The sequence below is a fragment of the Sturnira hondurensis genome, unplaced genomic scaffold (assembly GCF_014824575.4).
Source record: "Sturnira hondurensis isolate 20B ecotype Veracruz unplaced genomic scaffold, ASM1482457v3 Scaffold0006413, whole genome shotgun sequence".
NCBI lineage: Eukaryota > Metazoa > Chordata > Mammalia > Chiroptera > Phyllostomidae > Sturnira > Sturnira hondurensis.
Genome location: NW_028079044.1, coordinates 52,044,749 through 52,063,970, shown reverse-complemented (window position 1 = coordinate 52,063,970; position 19,222 = coordinate 52,044,749). Strand labels below are relative to the sequence as shown.

The following is a 19,222-nucleotide window of genomic DNA, read 5'->3' as shown; positions in this document are numbered from 1 at the left end:
CAGCATCTTTAACTTTATCTGAAACAATTTTATTAGATTGTACTGTGACAGCCATCATATCAGAGAGCATTTAAAAAACATAAAAATTAATGAATTTTTGTGTAGCCATTTTAATATTGAAGATGGAAGGGAATATGCAACATTTTCAGCACACTATGCTTTGTTATTTCAAGGAAGGTAAAAACGCAACTGAAATGCAAAAAAGATCTGTGCTATGTGTGGAGAAGGTGCTGTGACTGATCGAATGTGCCAAAGGGGTGGCAAAGTTGCGTGCTGGAGATTTCTCGCTGGACGATGCTCCACTGACAGGTGGACCAGTTGGAGTTGGTAGTGATTGAATCGAGATATTGAGGACAATCCACGTTAAACCTTGTGGGAGGGAGCCAACATACTCAAAATATCATTCTTGGTGAAAAGGAAGAATGTGCCTTATTTTCATGGAAAAAACCGTACTGACTTTTTGGCCAGTACAACCCTGAAGGCAGCAGAGACAGGGCCACCACTGGCCCATCTGCTGGAAAGGGGACCCTGGCATGTGCCAGTGACAGGGACAGGAAGCGGAGCCTCCTGTCAGCCCCGCCGTGTCCATCTCTCACGTGGGTCCTCCTGTTCCACCCCCACCTTGTGTCCACGGTTCACTGCGACGCCTCTGCACACGTGCGGGACCCGCCTGTGGAGGCAAGCGGAGAGGCTGCACTCTTTGAGAAGGGGCCTGGTGCGTGCCGCCTCGCAGCCTCCAGGAAAGGTGCCCCCAGAGGCTGTTCGGGGCCCCGTTTCCGTGCCTGACCGCTGCATCCCGTGCAGAGGCAGAGAAAAGGAGGAGCGCCACAAGCAGGCCCGAGAGCAGCCGTGCTGTTTCTCCCACAGGAGCCCGCTGCGCGGGACCTGCGAGGGATCGGGCAGGCGCTACCGGCGCACCTGATGGAGGAGCGGCTGATCCGGCAGCAGCAGGAGATGGAGGAAGACCAGCGCTGGCTGGAGAAAGAGGAGAGGTTCCTGGTAATGGCGGCCGGGAGGTGTGCTGCCCCCTCGGGCCTGCTGCAGTCTGTCACCAGGGTCACCCTTTCCCAAGTGGTGGAGCCAGTTATGCGTCTGGTTCCGACACCTCGCAGTCGTGGGGGATGTGCTGCTCTTGAACTCGCTTGTCGGATACGTCTGAGCTGTCACGGGGGCCCGTGGGCTCACAGGTGTGAGCGTCTCTGTGGTGTCTGTGTCACCACCATGACCCCCATGTCAGGGTGTAACTTGTGGCCGGGTCCCAGGGCTGCCCTTCCAGTGGGCCTCTCACCCTACACTGAGAGGCAGGCCCCTGCCTGCGAGGGTGGGGTTGGGGCTGGGATGTGCCTTTCTTGGCAACTGTGTTGGCGCCCCTCAGAAGTCCTTTGGGGACAGAGAGGAAGTGGTGAGACAGAGCAGTCTCTGTTGTCACTTGACCCAAGCCCTTTGGAATCGTGGCCGCACTGCCACGCACTTCTGCGCCCTCAGCTTCAGCCTCAGGGCCCCACCCGCATGGCCAGTTCAGTCTTCCTGAAGCTGCCGGCAAAGGGGCATGATGGCTGAGCAGAGGCCGGTCTCACACAGCTTCCACAAAACCTGGGGTGGCGGCCTTCCCCGGGGGTCTGAAGCAGTCACTCGTGCTTGGGCTCCGTCGGCTCCTCCAGGCTGAGGAATCAGACGCCGGTGTGGGCAGGGTGGCCCCGCTTCTGACCGCCTAGCGTCTCTGGGCCCCAAGTGTCCAGCAGCACGCAGGGTTGCTGACTGTGGTTTTGGACTGTGTGCTGTGGGATTCAGTGAAATCGGGGGGTTCTGATTTCACTCTCCATGTGTGGCTACATTTTTCATGCTCTGCTTTAGAATCACACAAAGCTCCTGCCTAATGGTTTCTTTGGGAAAGGCCAGGGACTCACAGCAGGTGACCTGGAACTGGCCTCAGCAGCTGTCCAGCCTGGTGCGCACACACCTGTGAGCTTGGAAGTAGGTCACCTGAGGCGGGAGCTCGTTTTCACCTGTGTTTTCAGGCCTGCAAACCTCACACCCCAGGCTCAGCTAACTGCCAGACAGGTCCGGGGCACGCCCTGGTTCCAGTTCTGCAGCTAGGAGGACATGTAGCGCCACTGCCTGCCCACCACCGTGTTGTGCGCTTCTCACGCGTAGATCATTCAGCCTGTGCAGCCCCTTGGCACCCTTTGTCTGTGACCTCAGAACCCCATGCTTCTCAGTTCGGAGAGCTAGTGTAACCGCGCGCGTGCCGTGTATCGTGTGGTGTCTCAGTGGCGTCCCAGGTGCTGAAGCACCCGTGTTCCAGCAGCAGAGCACACGCGCACAGGCACTCAGACGGGTCTCACGTCCAGTTCAGGTCAGGTCTGCCATGAAACTGGTTTGCTTCAAGTGTAAAGAAGTAAAATAAAAGTCATGCTTCAGGGCTTCTCAGAGTTGAAAGCCACCTTTAAGAGAACACAAACCTGTCCCGGACTTTGCTATCCTCACTTCAGAGATGCGGAAGCAGGTCCCCCAGCCAGTGGGGCAGATCTGGGAGTCAGCCCGCCACCCACCCCAGGGTTTGTGGCCCTGACCACGTGGCCGCCCACCTCTGTGTGTGCCGGAGGCCGCCACTCGCAGGTGGTATTTGCTGCGCCGCCAGTCTGCTCTCCGCTCTCTGCGCAGTCACGGTCATTGTGATCGATGGGCATCGGAGCGACTCGCTCCCGGAACACAGGCTGCGCTCTGCCGGATCCTAAACCAGGGGGTTCAGTCACGGCGTGTCTTGGATGATGAGGCTGGAGAAACCTGTTACTACGTACGGAGTGAATCATTTGGCATCGTGTCGGTTCTAAGAATACCACTGCCCCGTGTTTTCCACTTCTTGTCCAGACAGCCGGTTTTCCACTCTGACTTGTGTTTTAAAAAGTAAGTGTCCCAGACTCTTTGAACTATGTACAACTGCATTTGAACAAAGGGTGCCTCTAAGCGTGTGGAAGCAGCGCTGTGACCAGACTGTGACCAAGGTCTGCCAGTGCCTGGGGGTCAGGAGGGTGGAGAGTCCAGATAATGTTGGAGCCAAGGCTTCAAGACAAAGTGGAATTTGCCAGACAGACAGGCTCAGGAAAGAGGCAGCAGTCAGTGGGTGCAGCAGGTGTGATGGTGGGGTCAAGAGACCAGAGCTTGCTGGGGGGGGGGGCGATGGCGTGTCTTCTCGGTGCCGGCTCCAGGCTGAGCCTGTCCTGCAGGCTGCTCTGTGTGGGGTTTTCTTGTCTCTGAGATTGTGTGTGTGCAGTAGACCGCCCGGAGTTGCGTGCCCAGTGGGGTGGGTTTCGATTAGCACAGGACGTTTCTATCGCTCCACAGAGCTTCCAGATTGCATCCCTAGTCCACTTAGGAAGCCACATGAAGTGCCCCATCCGGGTTCTGACGAAGGCTGCACCCCATCTGGGAGCCAAGCGGTGTGGCCTCCTCGATACGCCCGTCTCCTGGCTCAGAGGAGGGCTCCCCTGGAGTTTTCCCAACCTCCCTGCTTCCCCTGAGTCGCTTCGACCATGTCTCTAAGTGTGCGTCCCCTTCCCTGTCACGCTGCTGCCCAGTTGTGCAGAGTGTCCTGTCCCTGGCAGACCCATGTCTCCTTTGCACGGATCTTGTTGTTGTGTGCTTCTGTGTGTGTGTGTGCAGCCGGTTTCTAGGGATTCACCTTGCACTTTCAGTATTTATCACATGAGATCTTTCTGCCTGATTTCCTTGGATTTTCTTATCGTGCAGTTTCACTCTGTCGGCGTTTTCTGCCTTTATTTTTGCATTAGTTAGTACCTCGTACTTTTCTCCTGAAGCAGCCCTGGCCAACTTTTGTGCTAAACAGGCCCTTGCCTTGCTCTTCCTGCTTCTGTTTTTAAAGATATTGTCTGTAAGAGTTGTCTCCGTTAGTATGATCTGTATAATGGTGCCTGTACGTTGTAAATATATTGCATTTTCTTGTGTTAACGAAAACTTTACAAGGCTTCATACCAGTGTTTCGCTTGGGTTTACGCTTGTCCTGCACCCCCACAGTGAGTCCATACTTAGTGCTGAGTAGTCGTTCTTTCCAGGCCGTGGTTGGTGGTGTGTGTGGTGTCTCCTTGGGATTTAGAATTGACGTTCGTCCATGAGAATGATTTGCTCATGGGCTTCAGGGTCAGCACAGCACTGGTTTCTTAGCAGGACTCGTGAGGCCACTGCCCCCTCCTATTCAGGCCCTCGTTAGGTGCGTGTTGTGGGTGGAGGGCTAAGAGCCGCTGCCGGTGTGAGGACTGGGATGAGTCGCAGCCATAGTGATGGTTCTAGAACCCCAGTCTGACCCTGCCGCTCTCCGACTTGGGATCTGCTGTGGCTGCACAGGAGGGCCAGCCCAGCCTTGGCTCCAGCCCCCCTTTCTTCCTGTGCTCCCTGGTCGGCCCCAGACTGTGACAGGGTGGGGTGGGGGGATTGAGCACAAGAGGGGAGGGCCAGCATGCAGGGCCCCAGGGAGGGCTGCACCGCAGAAGGAAAGAGGGCCAGCCCCAGAAAATCTGGGGAAGGACATTCCGGGGATAGGGCAGCCGAGTGCAAGAGCCCAGGGCGAGCTGGGGAGGAGTCAAGTGTGAGACAGCCCAGGCTGGGGACAGACCACACACAGGCCTCGGCGGGCAGGGGAGGTGGCGCCCTGCACCTGGCTGTCAGGGAGCCTCCCCTCCGACTCTTCTTTGTCCGACACATGACAGCAGCAACTGAGTTGACTGCAGTAAAAAGTGAACGAAACGCCTCTGGCCGGCAGTGATGGCCGGTCACTGTCTGTGAGACGGTCGCCTCAGAGGCCGGTCTGCCTTTCCCGCTGGGAGGCTCCAGGCCGCCCGCACTGGCACGGAGGCGCACCCTCCGCGCTGCGCTGTGCCAGGCCCCGGGGAGGCCGTGTCCCGGGGGAGGAGGGGGGCGTGCGGTCAGGGCAGTCAGGGCACAGGAAGTCCTGTCCTGCAGGGCGTCTCTCCCCACCTGTCCGTCCTCGATACCGCGGTCATGGAGAGCCGGCGGGGAGCAGGCTGCCTTGGCCTCGTCCTCGGGCTGCGTGCCCCAGGAGAAGCAACAGACGTGTTCTGCGGCGTGGGGCGGCAGGGGCGGCGGGCGCCCAGCACGGCCTGCAGCAGTTTGTTCACGGAACCAGCGGGCCCCCGTGATAACCGGCGGGGCTGGGAGCAGAGATGCCCGCCCTCCTGACTGGTCTTGGGGCAGCTGCAGGTACCGGGTGGCTTTTCCCCAGAGCTTTCCAAACGTCGGAGCCCTCTGACCCAGCACCTGGCACCCGGCACCCGGCACCCATACCAGGAAGATGGTCAGGGTGTAGTGGGACGGGCGCACATAGGTGTCACCATGGTCCAGATGCTCAACAAACAGTGGGTGTGTTTACTTCTTGTGACCCTGCACGTGGCAGTAACTTAGTAACTCTGACTTGCTCGCTCCTCACGAACAAGCCGGGCCAGTGGGCCCTTGTCTCTGCCCAGCTCGGAGTCGACGCGGGTCAGGATGCCCTCGTGCTGCGCTGAGCTGAGCAGCCTCCTCCCAGTGTCCCCCCAGCTCCACTATGTGACGCAACAGGAGGGCTGGACGCCCCATGAGTGGTTTCACTCTTGCACACACGCAAATTCAAGTGAAGAGCAAGGCGAGGCTCGGAGGCTCATTCTCCATCCCCCACCCAGTGCCGTGGCCGTGTCCTGGAGCCTGCCCCTGGGGGTGCGCAGACAGGTCGGGGGCAGGACACCCCTGCCTAGGCAGGGGACTCTCAGAGCGTGATCATAGGGCTTCTGGGGGCCCCGAGGAGAGGGGGCCACTGGGCGGCACGGACCTGCCTTCTTTATTCCGGGACTAGTGAAATTCACGTACTCTTTCCTCTGTTCCATCCAGATTTCTCTGTCAGGCTTCGGTGTTCTGGGTGCTCTGTGGGGGGTCTGGTAACTGGGCCGTGGCTGCTTCGGCTGGGTGGCTGGGCACCGGCAGCCATCCAGTGAGGGGAGGCAGGGGCGTAGCTGCTTTGTTCTGTCTTGGGTGGGGGTCCCTGCGGTGAGGAGGGGTCTCGCCAGCGGCTGGCCAGAGAGGTGCGGTGGGGCTCCCGATCGTGCTCACAGAGCGAGCGGGCTTTGCTGGGGTTATGACCTCTCGGTTTTGAGAGTTTATCTGAACCCGGGACCTTTTAGCTCCTCTTAGTCAGAGGGCAGTTGGGCTGTAAAATGCAGAGGGAAGAAGCTCTGTAACCGAGACTGACACCGTTTGGTTCTGTTTCCACTTCAGAAACCTGACGTGCGGCTCCCTCGAGGCAGCATGGACCGGGAGGACGGGAGTCTCCAGGGCCCGGTGAGCAGGGCTGCCTTCTCGCCAGACGAGGACCGGTGTTTCGTGTCTGCCGTGCCAGCCTGGTGCTGGCGAACACGCCCTCCACCCGGGGGCAGTGCCGTTTCAGCCCCCGCTGAGTTCTGGCCGGACACAGAGGGACACAGAGGGTTCCCGCCCCAGCTCCAGGGCCTTCTTTCCGCCCCAGCTCCGTCTTCTCCGACTGAGCCGGGCTCTGCCCTGGAGAAGTGTGTGCGAGAATCCAGTCTCGGTGCCCTGGAGTGAATCTGTGGGTTCTCGTACTTACTGTGTGAATAAGTGTGCATCTTACTTATCCTTAAAAGTCTTAACAGTGGAAGCTTCTGTAACCTGTCTCCTGCATGGCTACACACATTTCCTCCGTCAGACTTTTTCCTTCTGTGTGTTGTCAGGGGAGATGCCTAATGTACTCTTTAAAGAGCTTGTTCAGGTTAATCCGAATCGACGGAAAACCTGTGAGAACCCCAGTGCGTACAGAGGCCCCAGTGGAAAGGGCCTCACTGCTGCCGGGGTGCAGGCCACCTGTTTACGTGCAGACACACACTCGTGCGTACGTGAGCCTGTTGTCACCCAGGCCCATGAGCCGCGAGGGGTGGCCCGCCAGCAGCTCTCCCTGTCTGGGGACACCCTGCGGCCCCTGTGGTCCCTGGGAGATGTGCTCACAGGCCAGCGTGCCAGTGTGCTCTGCAGGCGGCAGGGGCCTGAGCTCATGAGCACCAGGTTTCTGCCATCGACATCGCCACACACACCTCCCTCCTTCCGTGTGACGAGTGGGCTGAACCAGAGGGTGGGGGGTGAGCCTCAGCCTGACGGGAAGCCCTTGTCGCAGGACTGCTGCTGAGATGGAGGCTGGCAGGGGCATGCGCTGGAAAAGGAGCACGCTGTGTGTGCCGGGGGTGCAGGGGACACCTGGCAGCCTGTGGGAGGGGTGAGTAGTGAGTGGGTCGCACCAGCGAGAGGATGACTAGCACCGTTCCGTGAAATGGAGGAGACCGGTGATGCAGGAAGGGTCTGCCCTGTGGCCTCAGAGGTCTGACCTCTGGCATCTACTGGCGCCAGGCCCGGGCGGCAGTCTGGTGCTCAGTGCTCCTAGAGGAGTGGCCCCACTGCCCACTGCGGGGTGCAGTGCCGAGGGTGCCCCTGCAGGCACCCGCTGAGTCCTGCGGGGCCGTCAGCAGCCCAGTCAAGGCAGCTCTGTTGCCGCCCACACCTGGGGCCTGGGGCACAAGCACCCAGAGCCGCCGGCCGCAGTGCCAGATGCCAGGCGGCACCCTCCTCCCTTGAGGTGTGTGGTTTAGGTGGTGGTTGCTCCTTGCCAGGGGCTGAGCCACGCCGTGACCGTGTCTGGTTTTTTCTCTGCTGTCCTTTGCTGGAGATAGCTCCCTGGTTCCGGCCATTTCTGAAGCTCTCCGATGTCATGCTTTTGAAAGTGAAAATGTGCCTCAGTTTCCGGGAGAAAGCAGCGGGCTGGGAACCGGTCCGAGCTAGTTACCGAACACTGCTGCCCGACCGATGGGCGCTGACCCATCTGTTTGCCTAGAGAGTGGAAGCTGTTCGGATTTTCAAAGTGACACACGGGCTGATAGCACATTTACATGGTCACAGCCGCCTTGAGTCAGTTAGGTAAGCGCTGCCAGCCTCAGTGTACGCACGGGCAGACTGAGGCCCCGGACAGCTGGGTGGTCCTCCAAGGCGGCTGCACCCATGAAGTCGCCCCATCAGGCCCCTGGGGGCAGTGCCCGTCCGGGGCCCAGCTGCAGAGCTGCCCGCCTAGCACAGCACCTCGGACAGACTCTGCAGAACGAGTCCCCAGCATTCTGGCCAGTGGAGCCTTCCTGTTGCCCGAGTACCAGCCAGCAAGTCTGTGTGATTTGAACTGTGGAACACGTGCAATGTAGGGCCTGGGCTAGTCAGCTCAGCACAGCCACGTCGGCTTTGACAGTCTGGGCCGGGCTTCGCCACCCTCAGCTTGGCCCCCCGCCAGCTTGGCCCCCCCGGGGCTTGTCTTCCAGGTTCCTTCTTAGCTCCCTCCCCTCAGGTCTGCTCAGAGGTCACCTTCCTGAAAGGCTTGACCTTCCTACTTGAAACCACACTTGCGGGTCTCCCCGTCTCCATCTTCACTGGGCGCAGCCTGCTTGCAGACACGCAACACACCACTGCTCACTGCTCAGGGCGCCCCTCCTTCGCCGTGTGCCGGCGGCATGGGCCCGCTATGTGCCAGGGCGGGGCCAGGACTAGCCAGTGGGGCCCGGTGGCCGCAGGCGAACTGAGTGTCGCAGCGTGGCCGGCTGGTGAGCACTCGCACACGCGCCGGTGTGGGGGCTTCACGCCTCCGAGGCCAGGAGTGCTGACTGGCAGTGGTGGTGGCGGCGGTGGCCACGCTGGGTGGCGGCATTTGAGCTGTGGGCCACCTTAAAGAAAGGGCCTTGAGAGCAGGCATCTCCTCAAAACCTGTGTGTGTGCGTGTGTGCGCGCGCATGTACGTGAACCAGCTTAGTGTTTGAAAACGAGCAGAACGAGCTCCAGAAACCCTCTCACTGAACTAGTCCAGGGAAGGGCCATCGCGGGCAGCTGGCTGTGCCGTCTTGGTCCGGGTGGAGCCGCTGTCTTTTTTCCGCTCTTGGGGCGCGAGTGCAGGGCTAACCATTCGCTTCTTGGATGTGGGGGGGGGGGAGGGAATGGAGTGGAGGGCAGGCGGGGCCCTGCTGGGCAAGCCAGGTGCTGACTGAACTTCTGTTCCACAGGTTGGAAACCAGCACGTGTATCAGCCTGTGGGGAAACCAGGTAAATGGAGAGGGACTTTACCAAGAGGTTTGTGTAACTTGAAGGGAGCAGGTTTTATTTTACTTTTTAAAGATCATGTTTCTTTATTTTCAAAGAGGAAGGGAGGGATAAAGGGAGAGAAACATCAATGTGTGGTTGCCTCTCGCACACTGCCTACTGGGCACCTGGCCCATAACCCAGGCCTGTGCCCTAACTGGGAATCGAACTGACGACCCTTTGGTTAGCAGGCTGGCGCTTAATCCACTGAGCCACACCAGCCAGGGCAGGAGCAGGTTTTAAATATATGGGTTTCTTAGCTTTGAAGCACCACCTGGGTTTTTAATATGGCTCCTTCCATAAGCCCAGCAAGTGTGCTGTTTCCTGAGTCCAGCCGATGCCACAGAGGCTGGCAGGCAGGCTCACCGTGCAAGACACTGGCGTCTCGGCAGCGGCTGCCTCCCCACCCCGAGGGTCTGCCGGGCTGGCAGGAACCTCGCTTGTGTCTAGGGGGGGTGGGGGTTGGTTCACTTGCTCTGTGAAAGGTGCGTCACTAAATGAGGCTTGTTCCCTTTTCCAGATCCTGCAGCTCCTCCAAAAAAGCCACCACGCCCCGGAGCCCCCGGCCCCCTGGGCAGCCTTGCCAGCCTCAGCAGCCCCGGGGACAGCTACAACGAGGGCGTTAAGGTGGGCAGGGGCGCCTGTCTGTGATGCTCAGGCAGGGCCGCAGGCAGCAGGCTCTGCTCCGTTTGGCTCCACCCCCCCTGAGAGCCAGGGGCAAGCTTCCCCGAAAATATTCCCCAGTTTCCCGCCACGTGACAGATTCCCGGGCCTCAGGCAGCTCCTAACTCCTCAGGTCCCTCTTCACCTTGTCAGGCAGAACATTCCTTTGGAATGGAGTCCTGGGGTAGCGTCTGGGTGTAGAAGGTAACGGAGCCAGGGTGCTGGGCGTGTGGGACCTTCCGTCGCTCTCCACGCGGGGCCGGCGCTGCATCTGCGAAGCAGCCTGGCGAGGGCTGTGGGGCCGCACGCAGATGGCTGGGGCTTCTCTGCGCGCCAAACCTCTGCTTGCCCTCCTGGGGTCCTGACCCTCAGTCCCTGAGATCCCCTCAGGGTGCTGGGCTCGCCGGGACCCTGGGGGGGGTGCTGGTCGTGCCTGCTCGATGGCAGTGGTTCCACGTCCGCTCCTTGGGCCCAGTGCGCACTCTGCACCCCGTTCCCTCTGAGGTCGGGGCGGGCTGTCGGCTCAGTGGCAGCATTTTCCTCAGTGGCTGGCCCCCGTGCACTCGTCTGATGACCACAGTGTCCTCACAGACTCGGGCTCCCTGGTGGCCGCCACTGCTGCCTGAGTGCCGGGCTCTGAGCCCTCACTCGAATTGGAGTTGCTGGCGGTGCCACTTGTCCCACGAGGGGGCCGGCTTCGCAGAGGTTCAAGGGCATGTCCAGGGCCTGCCTGCCAGGAGCTGTTGCCCTATGGACGTGTGTACACGCCCTGGCCCCTCAAAGGTCCACAGGGTAGAAGCAGCTCCCTGCCATGCCAGGGCGGAGAGTGCGGGGGCAGATGTCACCTCTGCGGCTGCCTCCCCGGGACCTGCGGGCCCGTGCCAGGTGGTCTCAGGAGGGGCGAAGCAGGACATAGCCCTCCCTAATGTGGGTTCTCGGCATACATTAAAGCAGGGTGGAATTAGGTTAACGGGCTCCTCCAGTTCCATGAGCCGCAGGAGCACACTTTTAGAATGGCCCGTACTGCTGTGGAAAGCCGAGGCGAGACGTAGATCCGATGCCAGCCTAGAGCCGTGACCAGTGCTCGCGTCCCCAGTGGGACTAGCAGGGATAAATGGGACTGGCAAGGCCCCTCAGCGCGGGGTGTGGAGTCGGACGCTTGCCTAAATGTGTGGGGCACTGAAGGTTTTTAATCATCAGTAAGTGGGAAGTGTGTGTCTCCGTTTTAGCTACCCGTTGGGTTCTGGTTGTCAGGTCAGCCTAGGAGGACGCTGCTCCATCACCTGGCTACACAGGAACTTGTTCGAATGGCCTTTGGCCAGCAATCAGCCCCAGTTTTTCCTTGGTAACTTTCCACCTTGGTTGCAAGTCATCTGAGGCTGTGAGTGCCTCCCGCCTCACTGGGCAGGACCGGCTGCATCTCTGTGGCTTGTCCTTAGCGTCCGCCGCGGTCTCCACGGGCTTGGGAAATGGGTAGATTCCAGAAAACAGGAAATGGACAGCAGATGTCTGTCCAAACCAAGTTCTCGCATGGGGAGTGTCCCTGCAAAGAGGTCCTGGTGGCACCGTGCCAGTGCCCTGGCAGGAGGGGCCGAAGGGAGGGGCAGAAGCACAGCCGCTGGGAGCGCCCCCTACCCTCCATGGGGTCTGGAGCCACAGGCTACTCCTGTGGGAGCCCCTTCACAGCGGGACATGGCATGTCCTGCCTGCACCAGGCACTCGGTGCAGACGGCACAGCCCCAAGCGACCCTCCTGGCCTCATGCCCCTGCACGGCACAGGGTGGGAGTGGGCCGTGGCCTCGATTCTGCTAACCCACACGCCCAAGGGCTCCTGCTTTCAGACAGTTCCAAGGGAAGGACAGGACACCCCTCCAGTTCCCTTTGCCGCCTACGCCCCAGTGCATAGTCTTTACTTCAAGCTGTAGAGAAAAAAGCAGTAAATCAAACTCGTAAGTTTAAAGTAAAGGAACCAAAACCTTAAAAATTGCTTCAAAAGAAGAGCTTCTGGTTTTGTTTTTAACATGAGCTCCTAGCATCTTTAAGCCCAGCCCAGTCTCAGAGCGGACTATGGTGGTGCCCTCTGTCTCCAAGGGGCCCGGGCCAGGCTCGGGCTTGGGCCAGGGCTGTGTGCCTCCTCGGTGGTCACAAGTATGTCTCCTCCCTTTCTGCTGGGAGACCCCTACTTCTTTGACAGTTCTCGCACAGCTGCCAGATCGTCATTCTTGGGCTTTGCATGTTGTTTTCCGCACTTACTCCACGAAAGCAGGCGTGGTGTGTGGCAGGGCTGCTCCTGGCGCACCGGCGGCCCGCCCCACTCCGACGTCACGTGCCGGGAGCTGGGCACAGTCGTGCCTGTGTGTTCTGCTCATTTTTTTTACGGGGGTTTTGTCTGCTGCCTTTATTAATATTGTTTTTCTTTTTTCCCTCTCTCTGATAATTTCTTTAACCTTTCCTCACCTTCCGTTCGACATAGCCATGGAGGGTAAGCACTTCGTGTCTGTGTGTCTGTCCAGCTCTGTCTCATACCCAGCGCTCTGCATGTGACTGGTCTGCAAAATCAGGGGGGGGCCTGGGAGGGCGCAAGTATTCAGTTCTTCACCGGAAACCGTGGTGGTGGCTGTGAGAGAGGGAGATGGGACTGTCTCCGCAGGATGGGACTATTCTCGTCCTTTCCTGTCTTGTGTCCAGACGGGGACTCCCGAGTGGAACTCTGCTCCTTGGGCAGAGGCGGCCTGTGGGCTCAGGTGTGGGCGCCCAGACTGCAGCCCCTGCAGACACAGGCTGTGCTCCGAGTCGGTCTTCTGGGAGCATTGGCTGCAGCCTGGGGGCCAGTGTGGTGCTCACACACTGCTGACGGCCTCCCAGAGGCCCTGCGCGGCCCGGCACCCAGCTTACCTGTGCAACGTCTGTGCCTGGCGCCAGGTGGCCACCTTCACCTCTGTCCCTCCCTCCTTGGGAGCTGAGGCCACTCCCCTGGACTGTGGCGCTGGGCCGGGCTGGGGGCAGCCGGTTTACACAGTAGGACCCAAAGCAAGTGGGCACTGCGAGTCCTCACAAAGAATGCTCGGCCCTGTAGCCGGCTTCTCAGACGTGCTCTGCCAGGTGTGGGCCACAGACTCGTTCTCTGGGGGTGAAGGGCTCTGGGCTCATCGAGTCAGTTCTCCCGGAGGATCTGGGGCTGCTAGTGTGTGTGTGATTCCATCTCATTTCCTTTAACTGAGCTCAAAGTTGGAGAAATGATGGCCTCATGTGTGTGTCACTTGGATGAATCATGCCATGTCATCCTCAAAGTGAACTCAACCCCTCACGAATGAGAAAAATCAGTTCTGTGATCTGCTTTGATCTCTTTTAAAGACCCTCCCTAACTGTCTCATGGTGATAGGCCGCCACCTGCTGGACATTAGAAAGATAACAGCTTCTGTGTTGGCAGCTTCAGCCCCAGGAAATCAGCCCCCCGCCCACTGCCAACCTGGACCGCTCCAATGACAGGGTGTACGAGAACGTCACGGGCCTGGTGAAGGCTGTCATTGAGATGTCCAGTAAGATCCAGCCCGCCCCGCCTGAGGAGTACGTCCCCATGGTGAAGGTACGGCTGTCACACCCGTCCCCACAGAAGGATGCCCTTGCTGCGCGGAGGCCCCCGCCCCTGGGTGGGACTGTGCAGGATCACAGCCATTGTCACACCCAGGACTGCTCCTACCCCGGTCTTGGGCACTGTGCTGGCATGGCAGTCAGGTAGGACGGCTGCACAGTGGGGGGGTATCTGTGTGCTGCTCAGTGCCTGCAGATTGGCCCTGTGCGGGCTTGCACTGTGGCAGCCGTGACACCTCTCTGCCAGCCTCCTGGGCCACAGAAGGGGTTCTACCTGGGGAAGAACCAATTGAGGGAGCACCATGAGGACGGGTGTTGGGCTCAGGACATGTCGTCCGCCCTCTGCTGCATTGGCAGGTGCATCCCGGGAGGGCAGGCGGGTGGTCGGCGTCAGGCGGGTGGTCGGCGTAGTGTGGGTGGAAGTTCCGGGTGGCCAGGAGAGTGTGGCTCCTGCAGCCTTTTCTCACAAGCGTGCTCCCCACCCTGTTCCCCAGAGCAGGCAGGCCCTGGCCCTAGATAGCTAAATTTTCAGGGGAAATTGGCTTGTGACTTGAAAGGGCAGGCTCAGCACTGAGGAAAAGAAACAGGAGTTTCTCTTAGAGTGGTAGAGAGGAACGAAACGTTGCATCTGGGACTCGAAGCTCAGTGCTGCATGTGACTCCTGTGCCATCTAACGTCCGCGGTCCTGTCCCCTCAGGATGTTGGCCTGGCCCTGCGCACACTGTTGGCCACCGTGGATGAGACCATCCCTGGCCTACCAGCCAGCACTCACCGAGAGGTAGGGTGTGGCCCCTTGCTGGTGGACACCAGGGCGGGTGCACTCTGATGCCGTGTGCAGGAGGCCTCGGTGGCTCCTCACTGTGCGGTGCCGAGGGGTACGCAGAAATCTCGTGGGAAGGTCGCTGGAAGCGGCCCTCCTGACCCCGCTCGTCCTTGCAGATCGAGATGGCACAGAAGCTGCTGAACTCGGACCTGGGCGAGCTCATCAGCAAGATGAAACTGGCCCAGCAGTACGTGCTGACCAGCCTGCAGCAGGAGTACAAGAAGCAGATGCTCACCGCCGCCCACGCACTGGCTGTGGACGCCAAGAACTTGCTGGACGTCATCGACCAGGCGCGGCTGAAGATGCTGGGCCAGACGAGACCCCACTGAGCCCACGGGAGCCCAGCGCGCTCCCCTCGCCACTCCTCTGTGTCCACCAGCAGCCAGGGACGCCCATCCGCCACCAGCAAGACCACGCCAACTCTCTGACTGACAGCTGGTTGAAAGTCTCTCACACAAGTTCAACTACATTTTGATTTGGGTTCATTTTTCCTTTTGTTTTTGATTCGGTGTTCAGAAGAGTCCAGGATCCAAAGTGGTGTTTTTCTGAGAATGAAAGTCATACGTGAGAAGCCTTTAGGGTCATGAAGGAGTCTGTACGCTCTGTGTTCCCGGGCGTGGCCGGGACTCGTGGGCGCAGAGAGGACGATGGGAGAGCCCGCCTCGGAGCAGCGTGCAGACCGGAGTCTGTGCTGCCTGAGAACCCGTTCCGGTTGCAGTTCGCGGACCCCACTCGACAAAGCAAGAGCGTGACAGCTCTGTTTGGAAGGCCTGCGCGTCTCAGACGAAGAACGCCGGCGTCCCGCCTTCCCCGCCTTCCCCTCCCTGCGGGTCTGCGGGCGTTCGCGGGGAGCAGGCTCCGCAGTCCTCTCCCTGTGCTGGAGCGGCGTGCGGTTTTGTGGCGGCCCTCTTCGGGAGCAGGGACGCTCTCCACCCGCACACCTCCGAACTGCCCGGAGAAGAGGCTCTGGACCCACCCCATGTCCATTTTTATATAATTTATACAGAAAGATTAAAGCCATGTTGACTATTTTATAGCCACTGGAGTTAACTAACCTTCATCGTGTCTGTCTTCCCAGGAGGGGGCCACCCACCGGAGCGGCGGGCCTTCTCTGCCGCCCACCGCTCGCCCGATCCGGTCGCTGCTTTGGAGAGCAGCGCCCTCCCTTTGGTCTGTTGGGGGTATAAGTTATTCTCAGGAAGAATATAATGAATTGTACAGTTACTTTGACCTATTAAAAAGGTGTTACCAGTAAGGGTCTTGGTGTGGTGTTCTTTCTTTCGGTTCTTTTTAAAAATTTTTTTTAAATTTTTTATTTTATTTTTTTTTACATATATTATATTGATTATACCATTACAGTTGTTCTATTCTCCCCCTTCATTCCCCTCCACCTGCACATTCCCTCCCCCACCATTTTCACCCCCTTAGTTTATAACCACGTGTCTCAACTTCTTTAGATTCTATATTTCCCCCGCTATCCTTGCCCTCCCTCCTATCTATTTTCTACCTACCATCTATGCTATTTTCTGTGCCTTCTCCCCCCTTCTCCCTCTCCCACCCCCCTGTTTCTAACCCTCCATGCGTTCTTCATTTCCACTCCTGATCTAGCTGTCCTCTTGGTTTGCTTTTGTTTTAGGTGTGGTTGTTAATAACTGTGAGTTTGCTGTCCTTTCACTGTTCATATTTTTCATCTTCTTTTTCTTAGATAAGTCCCTTTAGCATTTCATATAATAAGGGCTTGGTGATGATGAACTCCTTGAACTTGACCTTATCTGAGAAGCACTTTATCTGTCCTTCCATTCTAAATGAAAGTTTTGCTGGATAAAGCAATCTTGGCTGTAGGTCTTTGGATTTCATGACTTGGAATACTTCTTTCCAGCCCCTTCTTGCCTGGAAGGTCTCTTTTGAGAAATCTGCTGACAGTCGGATGGGTACTCCTTTGTAGGTGACTGTCCCCTTATCTCTTGCTGCTTCTAGGATTCTCTCCTTCATTTTAATCTTGGCTAATGTAATGATGATGTGCCTTGGTGTGTTCCTTCTTGGGTCCAACTTCTTTGGGATTCTCTGAGCTTCCTGGATTTCCTGGAAGTCTATTTCCTTTGCCAGACTGGGGAAGTTCTCCTTTATTATTTGTCCAAATAAGTTTTCCACTCGTGGCTGTTTCTTTCCCCCTTCTGGTACCCCTATAATTCGGATGTTGGAATGTTTAAAGATGTCCTGGAGGTTCCTAAGCCTCTCCTCATTTTTTTGAATTCTCATTTCTGCATTCCTTTCTGGTGGGATGTTTCGTTCTTCCTTCTGGTCCATTCCATTGATTTGAGTCCCAGTTTCCTTTCCATCGCTGTTGGTTTCCTGGACATCTCCCTTCATTTCAATTAGTTTAGCCTTCATATATTCCTCTAATTTGTGAGTATAATCCACCAGTTCTATTAGCATCCTGATAAATAGTGTCTTGAATTGTGCTTCTGAGAGGCTGGCAATTTCTCGGTAGCTTAGAGTTATCGGCTCTGGGACTTTGAGTTCTTCTTGGGCCATCTTTTGGGCTGTTCGTGCCTGTTACGTAGCAGGATCGGAGCCCTAGGTGTTCACCAGAGCAGGGCAACTAAGTAGCTGGGTTGTGATGCTGTACGTGGGGGCGGGGTCAACGAGGAACAATGGCGTCCCGTCTTCCGCCTCCCGCCGCAGCCACCACCGTCACCAGGCCCACGCGTTTCGTCCCACTGCACTCGAGTGTGCCANTTAGCATCCTGATAAATAGTGTCTTGAATTGTGCTTCTGAGAGGCTGGCAATTTCTCGGTTGCTTAGAGTTATCGGCTCTGGGACTTTGAGTTCTTCTTGGGCCATCTTTTGGGCTGTTCGTGCCTGTTACGTAGCAGGATTGGAGCCCTAGGTGTTCACCAGAGCAGGGCAACTAAGTCGCTGGGTTGTGACGCTGTACGTGGGGGCGGGGTCAACGAGGAACAATGGCGTCCCATCTTCCGCCTCCCGCCGCAGCCACCACCGTCACCAGGCCCACGCGTTTCGTCCCACTGCACTCGAGTGTGCCACCGCTGTCAGCCCTCGCCCCTTGGGGCCTGTGTGGTCCGTCTCACTGTGCGTGAATGCGCGACCGCGGTCAGTCTGCCCCGCACCCTGTGTCTGGGCCACTTGTGCGCCTGCGTGTGGGGATCTGTCCTGCCCGACCCTGCTCCGCTGCTGGCTCCGCCCCTCTTACCGTCCTCGTTGAACGGTTCCTTGTTGTTGGATTTCCATATAATTCAATTTTCTGTTTTGTGGCTGTGTCTTTGTTCTCCAAACCTTTGTTGTGTTCAAACTTGGTTGTGGGAGAAGGCACAGTGTTTCCACCTATGCCTCCATCTTGGCGGAAGTCCCTCGGTTCTTTTCCTTCAAACCATGTGAACTCCTTCAGGTGACCTGGCAGATAAAAGAACACAGGAAAGCTCTCGATAACGATCCGCTCCTATTTCTTTGCCCTCCAGCTAGGTCAAGGTTGTCACCACAGAAAGATAGCCCTTCATAAGTCACCCTGTTCGCCCCGACCCCTTACCAAGTGCGGACATTTCCCAGGGTAGGTGCTTTGTCACCTTGAGGGGCTCCCTGGGCAGTCCTGCAGTCATCATGCCGTCCCAGCCTCCTCCGGAGTCCGCTCGGGACGGGAGTGGTCTGCAGGCGTCCCCACAGCTTCGCTGGCCACGGGGCAGAGCCTCTGCAGCCAGGGGCTCGGCAGGGCCGGGCTGGGACCAGGGCTGCGGTGGGGGCTCCTGTGCACACACGTTCCTGCTGGGGTTCCGGGCCACTGACCTCCTCTGACAGAGAACAGGGGACGGTCACCCTTGTGAGTCTGTCTTCTCTGGAGCCTCGGTGTCTGAGAGTGTCCCCTCCTCCTGGGGGCGGAGAAGCGTTTGCCCGACGTGCCAAGGGCTCGGCTGTGGGGCCGCCCTGCGCTCGGGTGGTGTCAGGCGGTGTCCCTGACCTCTGCCTGCTGGAAGCTGGATGTCTTCTTCCCTCCCAGCTGTCGAGACCAAACCTGTCCCCAACGTGGCCCAAGGGCCACCTGCAGCCACAGGGACAGCCGCCTGAAGTCAGTGCCCTTCCCGCAGCCTCCCCTCATCACAAGGTGCTGCCACGAGGCTCGCGCACCACGTGAGCGCCAGAGGAAGGGGCCGCCTCGGTGTGAGAGTGTGGAGGTGGGACCGGCAGCGGCGCACGGGCACGGGAGCCGGAGGACGGGAAACTGGCCGCCAAGGGCCTCAGGGCTGTTGGGTGACCACACCTTGTCCTACCACTGAGGCTGCCAAGCGAGGCTGACCCTACCTGCCAGGCACCCTGGACCCTGGCCACCCCAGGGCCCCTCCTGGCCGGCGTGCCACTCGTGGGAGGAGGGCGCCTCTCAGACTTGCCTGGCACACTCGGCGACAGTTCAGGGAAGCCCGGTGGCCGTGTTCTCTGGGGCGAGCCCACGTTCTGAGGGACCACCGTCCGAAGCAGGCGCCACCTTCCGCAGTCCCTCTCGTGTCGAATGGCCTTCACGAGGTGGTGCGTTCCCGGTGTACCAGACCAGGTCCAGAATGGTCGGTGTCCGTCAGTGTTCCTTGTGTCATCTTATCAGATGCTTAGTGTGAGCCACCCCAGCAGCAGAAAGGAGGGGGACGTGTGAGCCGCTGGAGTGGTGAGCGCCTTTCTCTCAGTCCCCAAGAAAAGCCAGTCGTCCCGTGGGTCAAAGTGAATGGAATTGTTTGATTTTACACCCATCCGTTGTTCAATCCTCATTTAATTAACCTCAAAGCCAAAAGCATACATCCGTCCTGACAGCCGGCACGGGAAACCGCACTGCGCCCCCCGGCCCCGGGCGAGCTTGGCCGCTGGGCCCAGGCCCTGCAGAAGGGCCCCGATCTGCCCCTTGCTCCTGTAGACACCGGGTAGTAGAGGCCTTCCTTACGCTGGGTCTCTGTCAGTGTAACCTG

The 19,222-nt window shown here is 58.6% G+C and overlaps 1 protein-coding gene across 10 annotated transcripts in view; it reads left to right on the top strand.

Moving 5' to 3' along the window:
* The window catches only part of PTK2 (protein tyrosine kinase 2), a 156,733-nt gene extending 141,221 nt beyond the window's left edge, over positions 1–15,512 (top strand). For 6 of the 10 annotated variants that reach the window (XM_037048615.1, XM_037048617.1, XM_037048607.1 and 3 more), the window contains 8 exons: positions 868–999; positions 6,283–6,345; positions 9,105–9,144; positions 9,701–9,807; positions 12,317–12,325; positions 13,274–13,429; positions 14,132–14,212; positions 14,374–15,512. In XM_037048615.1, the coding sequence (XP_036904510.1) occupies positions 868–999; positions 6,283–6,345; positions 9,105–9,144; positions 9,701–9,807; positions 12,317–12,325; positions 13,274–13,429; positions 14,132–14,212; positions 14,374–14,586 (801 nt within the window). In that variant the 3' untranslated portion in view covers positions 14,587–15,512. The remainder of the gene's footprint in view (positions 1–867; positions 1,000–6,282; positions 6,346–9,104; positions 9,145–9,700; positions 9,808–12,316; positions 12,326–13,273; positions 13,430–14,131; positions 14,213–14,373) is intronic. The other 4 variants (XM_037048612.1, XM_037048609.1, XM_037048614.1 and 1 more) reach the window with 2 other exon arrangements.
* The last annotated feature ends 3,710 nt before the right edge of the window (positions 15,513–19,222 follow it).